General features: G+C 33.4%; 2 protein-coding genes across 4 annotated transcripts; one reads left to right on the plus strand and one right to left on the minus strand.

Annotated features, from left to right (window-relative positions):
* Window positions 1-746: 746 nt before the first annotated feature.
* Window positions 747-18,132, minus strand: LOC128189214 (sodium/hydrogen exchanger 8-like). Of its 3 annotated transcripts, none has more exons than XM_052860736.1 (17): window positions 17,853-18,131; window positions 16,066-16,238; window positions 15,806-15,886; window positions 15,490-15,539; window positions 15,230-15,313; window positions 14,259-14,360; window positions 13,717-13,895; window positions 12,262-12,400; window positions 11,798-11,903; window positions 11,341-11,457; window positions 10,567-10,649; window positions 10,199-10,310; window positions 9,393-9,535; window positions 6,859-6,927; window positions 6,194-6,223; window positions 3,277-3,420; window positions 747-2,994 (listed from the first exon to the last, which is right to left on the minus strand). In XM_052860736.1, the coding sequence occupies exons 1-17, from the start codon at window positions 17,987-17,989 to the stop codon at window positions 2,851-2,853; spliced, it is 1,893 nt and encodes a 630-aa protein (XP_052716696.1). In that variant the 5' UTR covers window positions 17,990-18,131; the 3' UTR covers window positions 747-2,850. The 3 variants fall into 3 exon arrangements, with proteins under 3 accessions (XP_052716696.1, XP_052716697.1, XP_052716698.1); XM_052860738.1 differs by having other exon boundaries at window positions 2,905-2,990; window positions 17,853-18,132; XM_052860737.1 differs by lacking the exon at window positions 6,194-6,223 and having other exon boundaries at window positions 17,853-18,130.
* Window positions 18,133-18,180: 48 nt separating this feature from the next.
* LOC128190856 (mpv17-like protein) lies at window positions 18,181-23,699 on the plus strand. The gene is made up of 6 exons (XM_052863069.1): window positions 18,181-18,390; window positions 18,707-19,043; window positions 19,580-19,656; window positions 21,315-21,449; window positions 21,791-22,950; window positions 23,000-23,699. The coding sequence occupies exons 2-5, from the start codon at window positions 18,770-18,772 to the stop codon at window positions 21,815-21,817; spliced, it is 513 nt and encodes a 170-aa protein (XP_052719029.1). The 5' UTR covers window positions 18,181-18,390; window positions 18,707-18,769; the 3' UTR covers window positions 21,818-22,950; window positions 23,000-23,699.
* Window positions 23,700-24,330: the final 631 nt, after the last annotated feature.

Here is a 24,330-nt window from a genome sequence, read left to right on the forward strand (position 1 = left end):
AAGATTCTCTCCCCTTCACATTATTTTAATCAAGAGATCCTTTTCTGGTTTTAAATTACATTTGGGAGGAGAAAACACACTGTAAATTGATAAAACATAAAGTATTGGTATCTTGTCTGTAGACATGATTTTGTCTTGACATGCTTCAAGAATTTACTGCATGAATTTTTCTAAAGATATGTACACTTTAGTCGCTATTTAAAAAAAGAAACCTAATCGACATTTTGATTGGATAATCTTTTCTTCCTTTTACGTGTGTGTGTTTTTTCAATTTTAGGGGATTTTATGATTAAAATAAAATGATGTCCTGCATAGAAGACAGGTTGAGGAGGAAGCTATGATGGATTCATTATTCCCATCCGTCTAACCATTCCTCTGACCAAAAGCATGCCATCCATGTACAGTTTCTGACTTTCTGAAAACATGAGATGATCAGTTGCTCAATGACCTTGTCATGACCCTGATCTGAGGTCACTGAACATGGTCAAGGCCACATACACCACCAATTTGGCATTTTTCAAAAGAAGCCTTGCCAGAGATGTCAGTCTTTCACAGAGAGTTCTTGGTAAATTAAGTCCAGCTTAATGCGAGCATAATCCATTTCGTGGGCATATTAATGAATGATGACTTCAATGGCCTGCATTTTCAATCAAAAACTTGGACTTTTTGAATTTGATATCATATGGAGTAAGCCTGCAATTCTCTTCTATTATAATAAGCGTTAACTGCTCTGAAGAAAACGAAAAGATGATTAAAATTTTTATTGGCATTTCTCTGCAATTTTGTTTTGAAAACTTTCATACAGATAATTGAAAAAGATTTGACAGCACTTTAGCTGTAATAGAATGACACACTATATATGTGAACAAAATACATCTAACGAACACATTTTGAATTCTTAAAATCAACCTCAACAATAACCCATCAAGCACTAGTCTTACTACTGGTGCATGTGTAATAAATATAAAGTTACTACATATGACACTGAAATGGATTAAGATATCAGATACTTATATGGTTGTTATGGCAAAGTTCTCATATGTTGGCATTGGGACACCAAGTGCCTGATTTTCATAAAACCTTCAAAATAAGCTACATAAATAAATACCGTAACTTATCAAAATTTAAAGACTTAATCATCTGAAAGTGTGGTTATACAATTGTACTATTGAAAAATTCAAAGCTACATGACAATTTGCACACAAAAGAAACAGTCATCATCACTGTTTATGGTAGCTAAATGTTTTTGGATTTCATTAATAACCTATATATTTGTTACGGTACGGTTCATGTAAGGTTCCCAACCAAATGTTTTGTTAATACTTTTCACATCAATCATTTGCAGAATCGTAAGTTAGTTTTTTAAGTTTAACGATTATTAAAGATCTGTTACCTTTGAGGGGGTGTGATCTACCGTTCAACATGGACATGTACATAATTGTATACACCCATGAAATTATGACCCACAAAGCAGTAGATTTTAGTACAGGCCTAAGAGTAGAACATCAAATCAAATGATTCCACAGAACCAGAAAAACTTATCTATAGTCAAAGAAAGTAGTGATAGCTAATCCAAAAGAAAAAAAATCCGTCAAATATAATCATAAATTGCTATAGAGCAAAGCACTGATTAAATATACATTGTCTCCGAACTCTCATATGCGTACCATAATCATATGTTAAAACAATTTTTTACAATACAATAATTTATATAATATCATATCATTATCATTATATCTATTCCATTTTTACTGGCTTGACCAAATTTAGGTAAACAGTCAATGATAATACTTTAAGTACATAAGTTAGATATGAAAATGAATAAATTAACTTATAATGCAATTGTGACATCACACGCTGCTCAATCACGTGACTTTCTGATACAGAAAGTTAATAAATATCACATACTTAAGTAAACATAGCTGCAAGAAAAAGAAATTGTTCGATGAAAAGCTTTTCATATCGAAACATTTCTTGATTGTTTGCCCAATGTTACTGTTATAAACAATCAATTACACATATACCACAAAGGATATAAAGAAGTAACTAAATAATACTACTACCAGAAAAAAAAAACATGGAAATAATTTTAATAAAAAAAAAAATCTATAATTGTAAATTATTTTGATTTTCAAAGCAGAACCCATGTAAAATATGAAAGCTTATATTCTAAATATCATCTAATAAATGTTTTTAAAAAGTCTCAAAACTCTATTGAGACCAAGGTTACATTATGAACATGTAAATACAATGGTAATGAATATACATGTACATACATGTATATAGCCCAAAGAGTTCTCTTTTCTCTTTTGTATTAAACAAAAAATAAGATAAATACTTTTCTTCTGAGATCAATATCAATAGAGTTTTTACATTGATAGTCCTCAATCCTGCACACACAATAATGAATTTGAGCAAATTTCATGTAAATTTTATACAACAAATTCACACGATATATGTTTCTCATACATGTAAATTCTAATTATCAACCATCATTTGGTATACCAAGCAGAATGTGCACATGTACATTGAATATTTCGCAAAGGAAATGGATTTGTAGACTTTGACTCTTCAAACATGTTCATCTTTTTGTGTTGAACAGAACAGTTTCAACAGTCTGTTCTGGTTGGTCATCGTACAGTGTATCTGTAACATTGTACATTGTATACAAGGAATAAATGGAAACCACCAAAGCAGTTACATGTACCGGTACATTCTGTCACATAATGGATCAGCATGACAAAGTTTGCTTATGTGTATTGATGGCTTCAGGTAAGTGATGGAAGAGATGAAAATTAACTTCCAGATTTCTTCAGAGATGGTTGACCCTTGATATACAAGACTGCACATTCAGTGATGATTGACTTCTGCTGTGTGGTTAATGAGACTAGTCTCTGCCTCATCCTCTGAGTCTGATTCAGAAGGCACCGCCCGAACATCCTGGTACCACTGGGTGGCCAAGTGGTTGATCTGGGTCCTCCCCTCTTTCACTTCCTGTTAACGGCACACACATATAACGAATATTATCATAAATGCACCTTTCTTTTACTAATCTTTGAAGATTGAAAAAATTTCATAGTAATTTAAAACACATATTTCAATACAAATTTCTTCATTAATTTTATACAGCTGAATATTATACCAACACAGCTGTGCTAACTTATTTAAAGGAAAAACAAACCTTGAGAGCAAACTGAAGCTTATCATGAAAACAACAGTAGAATATTGGTTTTTTAAAGTCTGATATTTCGTTGACTCTTACACAGTCAAACTTACCTGTTTGGTAAATCTACGAGTGAAGAAAGGAATCAGGTATTTGGTGTCAATGCGGGGGAAGCCCTTCTGGTGAGAGCGGATATATCCCACTTCATACTCCTCCTCTGTGAGCTCAGATAGATGGTCCGTGTCCACAGTCTCACCCTGTCACACAAAGTGAACACTATATAGTGATGGTCTACTACTTCTACATTATCTATTCACTAGTGCATGCTACATACATGCTTGCTTGATGAAAGGTGAAAATGAATGGTCCACCAGTAATTAAGTATGTAAGTTGTGAAAGATATGATGGCATTCATGAACTTTATAAATTATCTTCTGGTGCTAATGGTACTTTAACATGTTTGTGTACTTTGAAGCCATTGAATCTAATTTTGTGTGAAAGCATTTAAGCAAATATGCATGCAATTTACTTTCCATTAAGATTTTGTTTTTGAAAATATGATAATCAATTCTTTTTGTCATTGAATTTTATTTTTTTCTCTCTGTAAAGTGTACAGTGAAATTCACTATTATTTGGTAAAGAGTAAACATATAGACACATTACTATTATATTCATGTAATTTAAGAATACTCAATGAGCCATGCATCAATAGAATGCTTCAGAAGGATGAGAGTGGAGTTTCCAGTATCTGAGGAATACATTTACAGTATCATTTTCGTACAAGTAAGACAAAAAATCTGTTAAATCACAAAACTATTTCATTCATTCAAGCACCTATACAAGCTCAGATAAGGTACATTGTATATTGTTATATGGGTGCAAATTATGCACGTACGGTTCACCGTAGAGGTCACATCATTCCTATATAAAATCAGTGAAGTTTTCTTTAAAATTAAGATATTCAGCATAATAAGAAAAAAGAGCCTGTTTGGAAGAAATGTTACCCTCTCAAACAGGCCATATTAATTTTATATATCATCGTATGGTAGTGTACGTATTGCTTAGTATTGTTTTGATATTGGGCCCATGAAAAAGGGTAAAAATTAATGTAGAATAGTAACAAGTGAAAAGCTGTCAATGTGACAGCAAACCGGGTTTTCTTTTAAGTGAACTGTATCCATAATCCATGTCAACCCGTATCCAGTGAAATGGATAAGGTGAAAGGGTACCCTATATGCAATATTTTGCAAAAAAATGACTAAGTTCAAAAGCTGGTATTTTTTTTCATAAATAATCAGAAATCAAAATCCTAGCAATATGCATACCTCTGATATATGTACAATTGATCTGCAAAAGAACAACTTCCTATCTTGAAAACTGTAGGAGGAGTTATCCATACAATAAGGTTCCCCTTTATGCAATTTTTTGCCAAAAAATGACTAAGTTCAAAAGCTGGTATTTTTTTCATAAATAATCAGAAATCAAAATCCTAGCAATATGCACACCTCTGATATAGGTACAATTGATCTGCAAAAGAACAACTTCTTATCTTGAAAACTGTAGGAGGAGTTATCCGTACAATGAGGGTACCCTATATGCAATATTTTGCCAAAAAATGACTAAGTTCAAAAGCTGGTATTTTTTTCATAAATAATCGGAAATCTAAATCTTAGCAATATGCACACCTCTGATATATGTACAATTGATCTGCAAAAGAACAACTTCCTATCTTGAAAACTGTAGGAGGAGTTATCCGTACAATGAGGGTACCCTATACCCAATTTTTTGCCAAAAAATGACTAAGTTCAAAAGCTGGTATTTTTTTCATAAATAATCAGAAATCAAAATCCTAGCAATATGCACACCTCTGATATATGTACAATTGATCTGCAAAAGAACAACTTCTTATCTTGAAAACTGTAGGAGGAGTTATCCGTACAATGAGGGTACCCTATATGCAATATTTTGCCAAAAAATGACTAAGTTCAAAAGCTGGTATTTTTTTTCATAAATAATCAGAAATCAAAATCCTAGCAATATGCATACCTCTGATATATGTACAATTGATCTGCAAAAGAACAACTTCCTATCTTGAAAACTGTAGGAGGAGTTATCCATACAATAAGGTTCCCCTTTATGCAATTTTTTGCCAAAAAATGACTAAGTTCAAAAGCTGGTATTTTTTTCATAAATAATCGGAAATCTAAATCTTAGCAATATGCACACCTCTGATATATGTACAATTGATCTGCAAAAGAACAACTTCCTATCTTGAAAACTGTAGGAGGAGTTATCCGTACAATGAGGGTACCCTATACCCAATTTTTTGCCAAAAAATGACTAAGTTCAAAAGCTGGTATTTTTTTCATAAATAATCAGAAATCAAAATCCTAGCAATATGCACACTTCTGATATAGGTACAATTGATCTGCAAAAGAACAACTTCTTATCTTGAAAACTGTAGGAGGAGTTATCCGTACAATGAGGGTACCCTATATGCAATATTTTGCCCAAAAATGACTAAGTTCAAAAGCTGGTATTTTTTTCATAAATAATCAGAAATCAAAATCCTAGCAATATGCACACCTCTGATATATGTACAATTGATCTGCAAAAGAACAACTTCCTATCTTGAAAACTGTAGGAGGAGTTATCCGTACAATGAGGGTACCCTTTTGGCAGCCGCCCGCCCGCCCACCCGCCCGCCATTTTCACCATTTTAATAACCGGATTTTTCCGTTGGAAAACCCGGTTAAAAACGCATTTGTGTCTGTTAAAATAAAGAACTGGTTTGTATTATTTTTTCTGCAAGAAGGTAATTAAGATGAAAGCATGTAGTGGTGGTGGTACCATGACACATATCTTTGTAAGATTCACCGTATCAGTATTAGCGTCATAAACCAACCCATGTGCTGGCACCACGATGATGTTATAATACATGTACGGTACTTTTTGGTATTTAAACCTATAGTGACCATTCTCTGAGTAATCTATCATTCTCCAGGTACAGCTGCATATGCAAAGACTTACCCCTTGGAATGGTACATGTGGGATAGGGGGCTAGAGAACAAAGTTTGATTGACAAAAAACATTTATGGTTTTTAACTAAGACAGGAGAATTTCTACCTGAAATTTTCCTTTCATGTTTATTTTTATGATAGCTCAACATTTCCAGATGATCCAACAAATGATGAGAATGCTGTAAACCAGACTCTTGGAAATATCTTTACATGTTAACTCATCAATCCTGTTTTTATATCATCAAATCCTGTTTTTATATCATCAAATTAATCATAAGACGAAAAACATTAATGTATTGGTTCTAAGACTGAATCAATTTAATGATTATTTTATTGCATTAATGAGAAGGGGGACATCTAAATTTTAAAGCAAATCATGGACATTGAGTTATTCACCTTTGCAAATCTTACAATTAAAATGTTTTGACATTTCTGGCCTCAAAACCAATACATTAATTTTTTGGCTGGTATAACATCCACCATTTCTGATCTTTTTTTTTAAAGTCATCTATCTCTATGTTATAGTAAGTAGAAATTTTGCAAAAATTATGTTACAGCTTGAATTGTATGTACATGTATGTATAGTATAATATTATTTTCTTATGACAATATCTGTGCATTTTGTTGTCAAATCCTTTATATCACTTGTTTTCTTACATTCCTATAGTATCTTACCATTTCCTTGGTTTTACTCAGGGACACCTCCTTATCGGATTTCTTCTTCTTTTTCTTGGTTTCTAGACACTAAAAATAACAAATATTTAATGCAATTATCAACTTCGCTTTATTCAAACAAATTCACATACATGTCACTATTAGACTAAAGCAAGTAGACTGAACCTTAGGATCTCTAAATCAGTTACATGCTTATCATTTATAGAGTATGATTCATGCTCTTAACAACTGTAAATGCATGCTGCTGAATGAATTGTTGATGCTCTTCCCAAAGAATTTATTGTAAATATAAACTGATGCTAAAATACACCCTATGTCTGGAAATCTACAACACAATGCTACATGACAGGTAGTCACTGTGTCAACGAATTTTCAAATCTCTCTATGCAGTTTTCCTGAGTGTTTGATGTGTGAAAAGCATTAACACATTGAAACTGCATGTGATATTGAAAGACTGAAAACAGAAATTAGGTGTAAAATCATTTCTTGTGTGTTTACCCTTCAAGCAATAATAAATTGAAAAGTTTATTTAGCTATAAGATTTTTATTCAAATACAGATACTGTAAATCAACTTTTATAAACATGTACCATATCTGTAATACGATAGTCTGACCAGAATTCCGGATCGATAATGTTCGTATTTAGTAGTTTTAGTTTTAGTTTCCGGTTATGAAATAAAAACACGAGTTCAGACCATTTATTCCTCTCACATCCATCGTCCATTTATCATAAACATCGATACCGGTACATGGTGGAGAATCATTAACTGTTAATCTACACCCGTTATTTCAACAAGGCCGTCTATGATGGATTCACAGAAAATCCATATTACGAGATTTTCCGGCCATGTACATGAAGACCCCCAGAAGTTCCTCGATGAACTGGATAGTTACTTGATACTTCACGGCATTAAAGTAACATCGACAAACCGTAAGTGTGCTGCTTTTCACCTACATCTACAAGGACCGGCTTTGTCCTGGTACCAACGACTGGCCGACACAGTAAAGTATAACTGGAATAATTTGCATGCAGCTTTCCTGGCACAGTATAACAACAACCATTGTTTCCACATTGACGTTGAGAAGTTCCACTCATTAAGATTGCAACCAAATCAACGCATTGAGGACTTTTATGCCACAGTGGTCGATCTGGGAACGAGATTGGAGGTTGCTGACAGAGATATCATGCACCGTTTCATCGCGGGCCTCCCAGACCAGCTGGCATTTTTCGTTCGGGCAGGCCGACCCATCGATTTGGCCCAGTCTTTTGAATCTGCCCTGTCTGGCGCCGCAAGTGGTTACAGGAAATCTGTTCCTCCAGAGCTGTTGCAGCCCACTGCTGCCCCAGAGACCTGTACTACCATACCTATGGCTGCTGCTGCCACACAGCCCTCCATTGAAAACCTCGTTAGGAAGATTGAGTTGCTCTCTACTCAAGTAGACGACCTTCGTCAGCTTAACTCTCGCAACCAGGACCGCCACATCCCACGAGGAGGATTCCGCATGTAGAACATAGACTTTTTTATCTTGAGATTATACATTGTATTTTCAACTTGTGTCTTTTCATTTTGATACATATTCAAAACCATTTTTCATTTTTATACTTTAGCACTGTAAGTACAGTACTTTGCTATTGCTGAAACTTACGCTTTTTCAGAAAATCACCAATGTGCAATGTTTACTTTTTCCATGAATTCTAGCTTTTTCCAAAATAGTCACTACTGCAACAAAATGTCAGTGTGTTACACAATTGCAATTTACTTAATTGTATCTACATTGTTTACTTGGCATTTGCAGATTAGTTTTCTTCTTAATGCACTCTGATTTGAATATCATGTTGTGTAAATGTGAGAGTGTTTGATGGGCCCAATGAATGGTGTATACATGTTTCGTACATTTTATTCACTTCTGATTTCATTACTATAGAATGTCCATTTCTTCAGGTTGACTACCATGGAATACTAGTATTAATAACAATGGAATTATTATTTCTGTGACAATGTACTTTCATCAGATGTCCATATTTCACCTATTGTTGAGATTCCCTTGATCTTTATCATTTATGTCATTTCTTGATTTTGGAATTCTGGTCTTTGATGTTGTTTGAAAAAATTCTCCAATTTTTTTTTTGCACGGCGGGGATGTACCATATCTGTAATATGATAGTCTGACCAGAATTCCGGATCGATAATGTTCGACCATGTTGGTTCCGTATTTAGTAGTTTTAGTTTTAGTTTCCGGTTATGAAATAAAAAGATGGAAAACTCATCACGAGTTCAGACCATTTATTCCTCTCACATCCATCGTCCATTTATCATAAACATCGATACCGGAACAAACAACAAAACTGCTTCGTGATGACTATTTTCCCAATCAAAGCTTTATCCACATACGTGTTATTATTACACCCATACGACAAAGGCTGTTTCACAACAGGAAATATTTGCAACAATGGTTCTTGGGAACCTTGCAAATATTTCTTTTAAATTACACAAATAAAAGTTGGTTTACAGTAGCTTATCTGTCGTTGTTACCTTCATGATTGGCAGTGTCATGCCTCCAAGGAAGATAACTGTGAACAGTACAATGATCAGAGTTGCTGTAACTAGAACATATCTCTTCTCCTGCTCAAACTCAAGGTGAAGACTCAGGGAGAAGGCAATAGCACCACGTAAACCTACAGTACAAGCCAAAATATCAAAATACATGTAGTGTAGACTCAGGGCGAGGGCAATAGCACCACATAAACCTACAGTACATGTCAAAACATCAAAATATGTTTAGACTCAGGGCAAAGGCAATAGCACCTCATAAACTTCCAGTACAGGTCAAAATATCAAATTATGTGTAGACTCAGGGCAAAGGCAATAATCCTGTGCAACCTACAGTAAATGTCAAAACATTCAACATTTGTGTATACTTAGGGCAAAGGCAAAAACCCCATGTAAACCTATAGTACAGGTCAAAATATCAACATGATTATGTGAAGACTTCAGCAAAAGGCAATATACCTACAGTACAGATTAGGTGTAAAATATCAAAATAATTATGTGAAAACTCGGGGCAAAGTCAACAGTAACATGTTAACCCAAAGTACAGGTAAAAATATCAACATTATTACCGTATGTGAAAACTAAGGGTAAATGCAATAGCACTGCATAAAAAAGTTCAGAACAACATAAATTTATAGTAAAGGTTAAAACATCAACACACAAAACTGTACGTTTGATCAGCTACATAGTTGTTTAAAATAATTCATAGTGTATGCTTATAGTCTTACATGTAACAAGTACCGGTACATTTAACAATAATGCTTTTATGAACATTACACAATACTTACCACTAAACCACATGATAAATTGATTCTTCCTTGAGATTCTGTGTTCTCTGAAGTAGTTCATGATAAATGAAAGAGGAAATATGTTGAAAGCTCTTCCAATTAGTACCAAAGCCTAAAACAGATCCAATTTTACATCAACAAAATCACCAATAACCAGGGTAAAAGAAAATGTGGCATATACACTTATTTAATTGTAATCAAATGTTCCAGGGTACCATTAGATACTTGCAATAAATAAAGGCAAGTCTTTACATAAGAAATTTAATTTAGAGTTTACAGGAAAGGAATTTCAGATATACATAAAGGTTAAATACATAAACCGGTACACGTAGGTAGGGAATATTTAGATGTGAATATATCAAACTTACAATGCTCCATATCACAAAAGCAGGTTTAACCATCAATCTAAAGCTGAAAAGGGCTAAGCCTAGATAGGCAAACACGCAGGTTTCTGGAACAAAAAGGCATTCATAACCAAGGTACCGAAACACTACATGGAATTTGATCCTAATGCACAACGGGCAACATGAAAAAGGAGACTACATGTACATGTATAAATTACACACACCTTCTTTTATTGAATTATTTTCCAAGGGTGAATAATACAATGAAAATTGTGCATTAGCATTAGCAAGCAACCAAAGCACTTTTGAAATACAATGTCCAAGTATTTCTACAACTTTGCAGTGAATTTGTGTTGACTGGTATATTACACATTTGCATGCATGACTTCAATCAAAATAAATCTTTTGTGAAGAGAATAATAAATATTTATGTTCAATTTACCAGTATCATTGTACTTAATTTAATAACCTATAGCATGTCTTGAATGGATTTAATGGTAGCTTCATGACTTAGATAAACTAAAGATTTATTTCCTACATCAGTACTTGTTGTAAAGTCTTTGTGACGATGTATGATTTGTATATTTCTTATGTCAAAATCACAATGCATCATTTTTGTTTACATGTACAAAGTTTACCTAAGTAAACTCATTAAGCAAACTTAGCTTGATCACACATATTCATTAAAAGTTATGGTTCTGAGTGTTTAATGTTAATATCAATTTTATGAGACTTGTACAAAGAAAGCTGATGAAAGCAGCCTGTCTCACAAACTTTGTGTAGATGAATTTTAAATACCTGCTATAAAGGCTATAGTCCTGAATGTCTGTTGAGTAGTAATCTGTGTCACCGGGGACAGATTGGGGTGAGTATAATGAGACATCACGATGCCACAAAACAATATGGCCATAATACCTGAAAAATAAATTACACTTAAACCTACAGTGCACTGAATAATTGTGTACCCACTGTTTACAATAAACGACAGGCACCTGATGTTATAACATTTTGTCAAAATAAACATATATACCCTATTCCTAATAACAACCATGTATTATTAGGTAAAGAATATTTATTTTTATTATGACAAAAAATTATAACATCAGGTGCCCGTGCAATAAACTGGTATTCATGTATTTAGTGAACAGTTATACAGTGTCTCTTTACAGTGTATTTTCCTTTCTTCTGTACCATATTTTTAATGACAAAAATGTTTGATTTAAGGAAATTATTATAGAGGTATTAGTCATCTCACCTGATAAATGGATTCCTTCTGCTAAAGCATATGGCAAATATGAAAATGTCAACATAAGTCCAAACTCCAGTGAGGGAGTTTTCCTTAAATCTACATATTTTAAAAGCTTAATTTCATCAAGGAATACAAAAAAAGATAATATCAAGAGAAAATTAATTAATTGCAATACTATTGTATATATCTCTCATATTATTGCAGAATAGAAAATGTCAATTTCAGTTTGAAAAACTAAATTGAATTGATTTCCTAAATTTGCATTCTGAACATTGTTCAATATACCAATATTGTAGTAACACTTTTATGCATAATAAATATATCATACATGTTACATGCATCTGTATCTTAAGTAGAGAATTTCAGTGGCTAAAAAAAAGAAGCAATATCCATTCCTCATTTCATAACATACATATATATACACATTCTATCTAAAAAAAACTTCACTATCAATCAAAATCAAAGGATACTAATGCACTGATTAACCCACACACAACTCCAATGGCTGCTGAGCCAAAGAACATGCCCAGAAATCGGCCTACTGCTGAGAACACTGCCTGAGTTTTACTAGTGATCTGTACAGAAGGGTCCGCATACTCTAACACAGTACTGAAAGAACATGCAAGATACATGTATATTAAAGGGGTCACTGTGTTAACCAAAGCATACAGTTTAAAGTTTATAGCATGCTAGGGGTCGAGGTTTATAAAATACATGTAATTTAATCTTTGTGCAAAGATGCTGTAATTGGTACTTTTATAGCATTTAAACCTATACATTATGATATCGAAAATATCAAAATTCCTTGCTATTCTCAAGTTTATCAATAAGCAGGATCAAGTCTAAGTTTGCTGAATTATTACAACATTAATGTCTAAATTTTCCAAAATGAACATGCACAAGTAAATTGTTAACATAAAAATAACTAATTTACAACATCATCCTAATGTGCGCCGGCGAACGAAGTGAGCTCTAAGAACCAGTGTGCGCGGGAAAAAGAACGAGCTAAACCTACAGTTCAACAAACAAAATTTGTTGTCTACGTCCCATAATGCTCTCTAATGTTTTCACCCGTGGTGCTATGCCAAAAATGGCCGACTTTTAACTCGTAATTTACAGTTTGAAGACACGTTTTGAGTACCGCATATTCTTTGGCGAGACTCAAAAGATTTGTTACATGCTTCCATACCTCCGTATTGAGTTGAGAAACGTAAACAAAGACGAACAAAGTCATGGATGACGTCACAGTGCACTCGCGCTATATTTCCCGCGATACATTTAAGATGTGGATCAAACATCTGTAATGCGTGTACTAGCTATTTCAGTATAGACTGCGATACCTGCCTCATTTACATATGATTTGTTTTTAATTTTTTTTTAATATAGAGATTTTATGTATATATATAAGCAAGAGCCATACTTTACTGTCATATCGATCCATTTTTAAGCTAATTGTGTATGCATGAGTAGGGAGGAAATAAACAATAGGACATTTTGAACTAAATAAAAAGGAATAAAATGAAAAAAATAAACACTTAAAAAAATTATGTAGATATTGCATATAGTCAGACCATTAAATTTAAAAGTGGGGAAATTAAACACCTACAAACAGGTACCGATCTCTCGATCTCTCTCTCTCTCTCTCTCTCTCTCTCTCACTCTCTCTCTCTCTGGGAAGGGGGTTGCGCTGTATGTATCATAACCATTAAAATTAGTACCTTTGGCATACTTATTGTAGAGCAATACTCTCTCAAAAATTCTTTGACGTTCGTTGATACCCAAATAAAACTAAGTTGACAATGATGCAAGGTATGTGTAATTCTTGCTGCGCTCGCCAGAATGGTAGCACCGTAAAACATATTATCATACTTTAATGCTTTCAAAAATTGGTGACATATACTATCTGTATTTCTCAGGATACCTACGTAGTAAGTACAATAGACACTGCATCATTCAACACACTCTCCCCAAACACCAACATGTAGAGAATAGGATCCACATCTAAGGCATGGAAAATAGCCAGAGTAGCCACAGGGTCCACGGCTGATATCAGCGAGCCAAAGGCAAAGGATTCAATCCAGCTCAACTTGTACACTACCTCTGCCTGTAATAGAATGTAAAATCTCTCATCTTTCTGCTGAATACAACCTTCATACTTTATTGAGCTGGTGCAATATAATCATTATTTACTGTGTTACATTGTAAATATTTTAAGGAATAGCTTATATAATCTCCCCTAGTTTACAATAATATATGAATTTTATCAAATGACTTGTATGTTCTCTATCCCTAAACCTTCATGACTGTAAAAATGTCTGTAATGAATATACCTGACAGCCTCCAATTATGAAATATTTGAGGTTTACCCAATATACAGGTGTCGAATGCTATATCTTTTTTTTAGATATAAATATATAGATCAGTATTTTAAATTATTACTGATCCAGTAAAAAAACAGTACCGGTACCTGTCCTAGAAGGTATATGCCCCCTCCCACCACTAGAGCTGACACCACAGTTCCAAGAATGGCAAACACCAATATAGAGCCAAGGTTGTGGAAAAAGTTACCCTGAAGACAAAAATCATATTATACATTTATACACTTATATAATAGAAAATGAGCACAATGTAGACATCCTGAATTATTTCAAATTGGAATGCAGGTTTTACATATACATGTACATGTATTCTGTACAATTTCCACCACTATGCTTTTAATTATTGAATTTAAGGTAAGGTTTGTGGTTTGTATTTCTATTTTTTTAATTGCACCAAAAATACATACCATTTTGTTCATCATACAATTTTTTTTTTATATAGAACATCCAAGTCAATTATAGTGTCATATAAACCTCAGGGTTGTCTCTAAAAATTGAAGTAGAAGGAAGAAATAAAAAAGTAGAAGGGGGTCTGGGGGTCTTTCTTATAGCTACATTGTGTTTGAAATGCAATTATAGTCGGGTAAATAAGGCATTATAGGCGGGGGAATTCCCCGCCCCCCGGGTCTTAGAGACAACCCTGTAAACCTTTACATTAAATCTGAAATAAAGGATACCGTAGTTATGTCACAATGGAAATCTGAGTTATCTCCCTGTAGCCACAAACCTCACCTTAAGTGATTATCAACCTAAGATCATGTCAAAGTAAATTGTGGCAACATTTACCAACATCTTGTTTATTTATCTGTACTGTTAAAGTGTACCGTAAAATGATAGGAGCATATAATGAATATGTGCATAAGTTTTAACTTCAAAAACAGCTATATGTACATCATGACAATGATGTCATTCAAGTACAGAACTTATCAATTGTCTAGTTCAGTAGACTGTAGTTAACTCATTATGGAACTATTAAAATCAACATGCTATACAAGAAAAAAAATTACACATTTCAAATAACTTTTAAGTTGTTTCTTACACATTAAAATCTTATATATACCTTGTGCAGATTGTATCCTGATTCAAAGATAATGGGAGGCAGTAAAACTATAAAGAACACTGTGGGACTGAAAGCTTCACGATTCTGCAAAAAAGATATTGTTTCACAATACATGTGTGTTTGTACAAAATCCTTTAACTTACATGATTGCATCAGCAATCTTTATATGGAAGTGTAAATCATAAAAAAGAATGATTTTCAAGCCCGTCCATTAAAAAAATTAGTGTCAGTCATTTTGTTTGCGTTTACAGCATAATTACCTGAGGATCTCCTGAATTAAAAATTTTCAACAACAATCCTGCAAATGCACCTACAAAATATAAAAAAAAACAAATATCAGTACATCTATACAAATAAAAGATGATAAAAAATATTTTACCCATTGCTACATATACCTGTATCATGAACATTGTTGTAGTTATCATGGTCATGAAAAAAAAAATATTCTTAAGTTTAAACATAAACAACTAATCCATAGGGATTTTTTCTCTCTTTTTATCATCTCTATAATATAAAAATAAGATATGTTAAAGTAACTGTATGTAGATTTAAGATTTCAAATTGAATAAAAATTACCTAATAAAATGTCTGCAATGCTTTCAGGTAAATAGTGAAATCTGGTTTGAATAAGCATATGTGTGGTCAATATTGCCAGAGCTGAAAATAAAAAAAAAACATCAAGAAAACGTTGAAAGATATTATCTAACGAACATGTGTCTATAAACCGAGAGTTCAAATCATATGATGAAAATTCAAAATGAAGGAAAAAAGCAATATTCAAGACAAAATCATGTCTATTACATTAGAATTTCTTTGATTATCAAAAACAAGCATACCAACAACGAGGAGGATGAAGAAGATGGTGAAGCTACTGTGATGCTCTTCCTCCGCCGCTCCTTTCTTGGGCAGGTCCACTGCTACACGCTTGGTTGTAGTGGCTATCGTTGTTGTAAAAGTAGTTGTTGAGTTGATGAGTTCTGTACCATTTGTGCCATTTACATCAATAAAACTACAAATGAGTTTATAGTTTTGAGAGTAAAGATCCACTTACCAGTTGCTGAGGTCTTTGTGTTACAGGACAAAATACATTTTTACCATTATGAAAAAACATTGTGACACACCTGCAGAGAGTGAAAGCGCATTTTTACCATTACGAAAAACCATTGTATGACACACCTGCCGAGAGTGAAAGCATGAATGGGTTAAGTCTCTCATGGTTGTCTCGGGGAGCCACATGCATGGAGTGGCCAATTTTGGATCAAGGATAGACATTAACTTTTCCATCTACTTGCCCTTCAGGCAAGTATATTTAATTTCCGACTTGCCCTAATGTAAAAATGTGTGGCCCGAAAATCAGAAGACATCATCGTATTCATTAGTTTTTTTTTCGAGTAACTCAGTAAGAGTAAGGTAAAACATTGATGGACCAGTATTTTTTGCCATACAGTGCTTACCAATCAGCGTATATGTGTCGATCATATCTGTTAACTCGGACTGCAATTAAGCATTAGACCTCCCTTACTTTTAATATCAAGCTTTTAAATTAATTTTCGATGGATGCTTCTTCTCTATGAAATTATTAAGTAAATCAAAATCGATATCTTAAAGACGATATCAAACTCCAAATTACATGGGGTACTCCCCTTCTGTAAATTGCAATAAATTTTGTTTTCAAAGGAAAATCTCTGGACTGACATTTTTTAGTCTCCACAAATCTCCTCGAGATTACTTTTCCATAGGGCAATAAAAACAAAATTGATATCAATGCAATCCACTAAAGGGGGTACTCCACGTTATTCAAAGTTAGATAACTTTCGTTGTTATATTCAGTAGAATATTCTCACTATATAACTCTATATAGACGAATAGTCATTAATTGTAATATTACCGGTAGCTCGTCCGAAAAATATTGACCGGTCAATATTTTTTTGATATTGACCGGCTAGGAATAATATCTAATGAACATTCCCTCTGTTTCAAATAATCGCCTCTGATTTGTTGATTTGTAAACGATGACGTAAATAACCTTTCGCGACTCCAAAACAAGGTGATGTCATAATAGAGAGTCAGTCAAGGCAAGTAAACAACAGACGCGCAATGCAACGGTTTGCTATCATAACGGATATAAGGGTTTGCGAACTTCTGAGAAGGAAAATCAGGTAGAACATCTGTATGTTAATTCTTACAGTCAGCGGAATATCACTAGTCACCGTTTGATGCGGAGGATATTTTGAAAATGAACTTTGCACAAAATTGAATTCGTGAATTCTTTGTTGAGCTGAGAAAATTACGGCGATCTGTTTTCAATTACTTTCTTAAATTTTGATTTGTTTCTTCATATAACAAAACAAATACTGACTGCGTTTTCGGGCAACATTGATTATATTAGCCCCCTTGGGACGAAAATATTGCCCTCCGCTTCGCGTCGGGCAATATTTCGTCCCTCGTGGGCTAATATAATCAATGTTGCCCTCAACCCCAGTCAATATTTGTATATTATTATTATTCTATAGTAGAGTGAACATTTATACAGAATCAAGTGACTGTGAGAAGAAGCCCCTGTGCATCAGCTGTGCATGGTACATGCTTTATCTTACAAAGCATTATTTTTTATTAGAAATACCTTCCATTCACTTTAGGGTCCGGTGTAATGTTGGGTACAGCCTCTGATTTGGGTTGAGGATGCGGTGCAGCTTGTTCTGTAACTGGCACGAACAACGTGCCCAGAACAAGCATCACAACGGTGAAACCTTTCATCATTTTAACACTGCACTGTCATATTCATCTGAATTCGGACATTAAGTTTGCAATTAGCCATGACAGCGACAATCAATACATTCGTTCATCGTCATGTTTTTAATCAGACACCGTCCACGGTGTTCCGGAAGTGCATCGAAATTAAGTCGTTCTTGGATCTAACGTTTATAATATTTTGAAATCAAATTATCAATCAGCATGTTCAGTGGAAGAATGGCTTTCTAAAAGGAAGTGGAATTAATTATTGTGATTGCAACCTTAATTTTTATAGGTCTATAGTATATTTTCATGCAATAGGCACTACAGTGAATAATCGGAATAATCTTTCATTCATAAAACTGGTTCCCACAGTGAAAGCAACATCCGTCAGCTGTTCTTACAAACTGAAACTTGAACTGCTGAAGGTCAGTGTGACTGTTTGTATGGAAAAAAGTAGAAAAACTGTTAAATCTAGTACAAAAGATGAAAATCCAAAGAACGGAAATAGAGTTAAACAAAGTGTTAATCTACAGTATTTTGCATAAGAATGAAATAATTAACTATCATTATAGAAGGTTATACTATTGGTTTTCATTCCCTATTGCATTGTGCATGTACTATTATAAACTGATAAAAAGCTGCAACTAAAAAGTATATTATATTGATCCTAAGTGTGAAACATAACATGATATGTACTTTCAATTTCAATCACATGCATTACCTTAACTTTTTTTCTTTTAGGTTCTGAAAATTCTCTAGTTTAACATATCTGCAGGAGGTATCGTATTTCTCAACAACAAAAAAATGACCATTTTACAAACTATGGCAACATATGCCACTCTGTGGACCATATCAGACTCAGTGGAGCAAAAGTTCATCAGCAAGAAAGAGCAAATGGACTACAAAAAGTCTGTGAGAATGGTGACTGTGGGGACATTTGTGGTCGCTCCGTTAGTCTTTACCTGGATGTTCCTTGCTGAAAGAATGTTTCCAGGGAGAGCGATCAAAACTGTGGCCAAAAAGATGATAACTGACCAAGTTGTCTTCGCTCCAGTGGCCATATCTACATTTTACTTCAGTAAGTTAATTTATTCAATATTGTCAATGTGAATGATCTTTTCCCTCAGAGATGCATCTCCAGATTCTTTCCCATTGCAGGTGTTTAACATTCCAGTTCCAGGGGTTGCTATGTTACCAAATGTAACCTGAGCCAATATTTGAGTCATTGAGTTAAATGTATATTTAGGGAGTGCAGGTTTGAATCCCGATATATTCCGTAATCATTTTACCCTTCCCCTCACACTTACCCGGTAATAGTGCCATCACCAACCCCTAGAACTTTCAGGTTAACACATGCCAAGGTAAAGGACATTTGGTGATTATCTTTGAGGGGGGGGGGGATCTATTAAGGGGGAGAAATGTGATGGTCAGCTGGTGCCAAATTATAGCTCTGTTGGTAGAGACTCAAATGCCAGTCTGGTCGGTCATATTTTCACCCATCCCATTTCACAACTTTTGAACTTCCATTTTATGTCTTTCTGTTCAACAAGTATACAATTGTTTATATTCATATACGAATTAAAGATTCTACCAATATTCTTTGGGATTTTTCAGCTACGTGTATGCTTGAGAGAAAATCCCTTCAGCAGTTTAAGGAAGAGTGGCTTGTGAAATTCCCTATTACTTACAAGGTAAAAACTTCAAATACATAAAGTTCATCTAACTTAATACATAATATGTAGATGGAGCTCTGCAACACATGATCAGTCTGAAATATCTGCTGTTTTCCTGGCTTTTTAATAATTTTTATATTTGTTCTCTATTTCCTGACACATTAAATATGACACATTAAATATGACACATTATGAAAATGGCAGATATTTTTGGCTCTCAGATCCATGATGGATATATAGAGGATATCTATATTGTGTGATTATATATTTGCTTTATCCAACGAGTTGAAATGGTGTATATATTCGCGAGGCATGCCGAGCGAATATGACCATTTCAACGAGTTGGATAAAGCAAATATAAAATCACACAATTATAGATGTTCTATTTATCTCATACAGTTTGATTTATATTATGAAGCTTTTGAGACAGTCCCTTATATGACCCAAATTGATTTTTTTTTCAGAGATTAAAAACAATGATGCAACGTTGTGTCATGCGGTTATTGTGACCTTGTGCAGTACAATTTATTACGTCATTTCTGAGATAAATCTAACTGTTTTAATGTAAAGTTTCACTGAATTTTTCTTAGAGCTTATTCATTTGATTAAATGGAAATACTGATAAAAAAAATTGAATAATCAAGTTTGTTGACATATACACAAAGTTGCGAATGCTTGTTAGTTTGAATCAACTTGAACAAGGAAAAATTGTTGATGTTTAATAACACAAACACTAGCCTAATGATTCGAAATTGAAAATAGTGAATAAGGATGCTTACTGGTGGTGGAATCAAAGTCTTATGAAACATTATTTCGGTAAGTTCTTGTATATAAACACAACCAGTACGCTCTGTTTTCATGATGAACTCCTTGATAGTTAACGTAATTTGTAGTTTTATAAACTACATAAAGCAAATTGAAATTTTGAAGGGGGCTAAACTTATCAAAAATCTTGAAAACAAGAAAAAAGGTCTTTTGGTTACGGTTATGTAATACTATAACTTTGCAAAAAAAGTGGGGGGAGGGGGGCTTAGCCTCCCCCCAACTAATAGCCCCGGGGTTCCGATGCCTATGCTAAGCAGTTATGTGTTTTCCTTCATATTTGTAATTTAAGTCTTTGACAAAGTCCATTAAATTTTATATCACTTTTTGTAGTAGATATAGTTATGTTGAAAGTACATGTACTAGCAAATCATCAAAAATAGGTCAATGAAGCGTTGAAGCAAGGGGCTGTGTCAAAAATAGTTTGGACCGGAAGTATTTGATAAAAGCATCACCCGTTTGATATAGCAAAGGTTTATCACATGGGTAATATACACCACACGTATGAGATAATTATGTATATCTATATATATATACAATATGTTATACATGTACCTATTTAAAAGGTCTTTTAAGGACTATTAATATTATAACTGTTTTTCAAAACATTTGGTATACTGTTTGGCAATGACCAAGTAAAAATTTGATATCAGGTCATAATACATAACTTATCAGGGTGAAGGTCAGCACCATCCAGCCTTTAGAGTAGTCATCATTGTGATGTGTGCATACATGTGTACAGTCTTTTATTAATTAAATCTTTTAAATACATGTATATAGATTTATAAAATATTCAAATGCAGTTTTTTGGGGGGGTGAAAAAAGAAAAAAAGATAATTTTGTGTCCTTTGTAGACTGGTATGATGTTCTGGCCATTTATACAAGCTGTCAACTTTTCTGTTGTTCCTTACAAACATCGCGCCAAGGTGATCGGATGCGCCTCCTTTTTATGGTCCATGTTTCTGTGTTATGAAAAAGAGCCTTCCGAGGTAAACGCTTGGTTTATAATTATTATCATATTAGTTAGCTGGATTAACTAACGCAAAAATCAATAAAAATTCAAGGTAGTTGTTAAAGTTAGTCAAACTAAGGGCAATTTTCTTGAAAGCCCTAAATTCCAAGAATCAAAATACATGTAATTCTAAACTCAAATAATACTCCAATGATCCAAGAACCTTTGACCAAAATGGATTTGTTAAAATGACTAGAGTATAAAAGTTCTCATGACTACCGATAATTACTAAAGATATAATCAGTGAATTTGATTAAAATATTTATTATACATGTATAGTACATGTAGTAAGTTATTTTACTTTTTTTTTTATTTCAGCCAGAAAATATGAAGCAAGGAAGTTAACAAAAGAAATGTTTAGGATTTTGAATATATACATGTATTTTTTATCTTTTTAATTGATATTTAGAAAACTATTAATATGTTTTAATAAACAATTATACCTTTGTGTGATTCTGTGATACAAACCTTAATTTATTCTGCTTATTTTATATTCAGATTGCTGATTTTACTCTGTTTATTTCATGTTTTATATAGTGTGAGCATTCTTTAAAAATGTGTTCTTCAAATCTTGTTGCATGTTAAACTTGTTCACGGATGTATGCATTGGTAATGTTATCTGTTTATATGAACATGTTACATATAAGAAGTCATAGTGAAAAGCACTATTGTTTAATACTTGTGTTTAAAAAATTATTTAGCTGCAAAATCTAGTTTCAGATGGTAACAAAGGTGATTTTTTTTTTCATGCAGAAAAGCAAGGCATATGGTGTTAATTAGTTTAATTCTTTTGGAGATGGCATAATATGCATTATAGTATTCTGTATCATTATCAACATTTTGTAACACAAATTTCAAAAAAAGTAATCATTTTTCAGGCCAAAAAAATTCAAAATATAATGCAACAGGCAGTTATTTTACTTTTAATTTAGATAAATGTTAATTTTGATACTTGCAATGGGGAATTATGTCACTTTCTAGCTCTTTTTATTTTACCTTAAATTGAAGTATCCCCCTTTTCAACATTGCAATTTAAAACTCAACAATATGGCAGCATCAGCAGCACTGAACGCTCAAGAAAAAAGGTTAAAAAAAAAACAAAAACAAAAAAACGTTTTGGCCCAATTCATTTGTATACTGTTATTTAAGTAAGGTATTTTGACTCCTATTTAAATACCGGTAGTATGCCTATTACTATAGAAAAAATATCAATATCACCACAAAGATTCAGGGGACATTGTAGGCCTAGTATATCATATATTTGTGTCAGTTTCTTAATACCACATAGGCGTCGGAATGGGGGGGGGGGGCTTAGCCCCCCACTTTTTTTTGCAAAGTTAGACCTAACCATTAGGCACATAGCATCATGGAGGGTTCAGCCCCCCCCCCCCCCCCCCCACTTTTTTTTATCGAAGCAAAGATAATTTTTCCTAAATTTACTTTGAACAGATGGAAATAATGAGAAGTTGGAGTCATAGGTATACTTCTAGCCCCTCCCCCTCTCCTCTCCCCCCCCCCCCCCATTAGGAATTTCGACGCCACTTTACCATTAAAGTTTTATTTTGTTTTTTGAATAGTTTATTTAATCAGGGTGATGGAAATTGCACTGACTTAGGGGTAGTACAGTGTGTGATATGATTGTCTCTTAAAGTGTTTTAAAATTTGAATTGTAAATTATCTGTAGTACAGTCATATAACTCTTCCATTACATGGTGTATGTAACAGGTGTATGAACATGTGTATATTGAGTGTTAATTAAGGAACACTCAGACAAAATCCAGGTGCATTGTTGTTCTATTTTCAATTAAAATCTGTTAAGAAGATGATCAAGTTTATTAGTAAGTCAACATTGTTTTTTATTTTATTTTGAAGCTTCTGTTTTTGTTTACACCAGTGAAAACATCAGCTAGTTATTTAACCACTCAAGGTTGTTGAATGTTGAAGTCATATATTTTTCTACTTTTTACAATCTAAACAGAAACAGAAAATTTACTCAGGGTAGATTTTGTATCCTTATGCAGTTTTGTTTTTTTTATTTTTGTTTTGTTAATAATACAGTTACATACATGCTGAATGAAACTTCCTCTGCTATATATAAAACTTTACATGTTTGATAATGGTATTGTTAATTACAAGACAAACTTTTAGTTAAAATGTATGAATTTGATATATGCTTTAAGAACATTAAAATGTGATCTGAAAAATAAACTATGTAAACAAAAATTTACACCAGAGATGGTCATTATTTTAAAAGTAACTAAAATGTATAATGCAATATATATCCATAAAGTTTATGGCATAAACGTACAGCATGTCAGCACATAAAATAAAATACATGGTTACTGTCTTGAGGTATAAGCTGCATACAATGTATGGGCGCGGGTTAAAACGCCACCAACAAGCTATTTTCGGCTAATCTTGTATGTTTGCAGTTGAAACCATATCGTCATGTCGTAAAGAAAGGATGAACGTCGAATAAATGCGCAAGGCTATAACGAGGCATTGACTGAATATTATAGCTTTGGTTTATTGGATTACCTTCATTCGGTCAATGCAAGGGGTAGTTGCAGGATACATGTAAATATATCCTTTAAGTACTTGTAATCCTTTGGGCTGTATAACACTTGGTGTGTGCGAAGTTGTAAACTTTTCGCAAAATTGAAAGTTACAATTTCACGTTTGTGAAAAATTGAAAGTTACAGTTGAACTCATGTATTCCGAAATCATGTAGGACCATGATGAAAGGTTGAACTCCAATTTACTATTTTTTCATGCATTTCAACCTCTATATCTCGAATCCTTATATATCTAGCTTTGAACATTTTACCTGGTTTCACAAGATTATTTGAGAGAGCAAG

Source organism: Crassostrea angulata, chromosome 6, assembly GCF_025612915.1.
Source record: "Crassostrea angulata isolate pt1a10 chromosome 6, ASM2561291v2, whole genome shotgun sequence".
Taxonomy (NCBI): domain Eukaryota; kingdom Metazoa; phylum Mollusca; class Bivalvia; order Ostreida; family Ostreidae; genus Magallana; species Magallana angulata.

Coding starts and splice junctions, on each gene's coding strand:
- LOC128190856 (XM_052863069.1), top strand. CDS start 18,770: ATGACCATTTTACAAACTATGGCAACATATGCCACTCTGTGGACCATA. Junction 19,044..19,579: donor CATATCTACATTTTACTTCA/GTAAGTTAATTT, acceptor GGGATTTTTCAG/CTACGTGTATGCTTGAGAGA. Junction 21,450..21,790: donor ATGAAAAAGAGCCTTCCGAG/GTAAACGCTTGG, acceptor TTTTTATTTCAG/CCAGAAAATATGAAGCAAGG.
- LOC128189214 (XM_052860736.1), bottom strand. CDS start 17,989: ATGATGAAAGGTTTCACCGTTGTGATGCTTGTTCTGGGCACGTTGTTC. Junction 15,887..16,065: donor CTTCATCCTCCTCGTTGTTG/GTATGCTTGTTT, acceptor TTTTATTTTCAG/CTCTGGCAATATTGACCACA. Junction 11,458..11,797: donor AGAAGGAATCCATTTATCAG/GTGAGATGACTA, acceptor TTTATTTTTCAG/GTATTATGGCCATATTGTTT.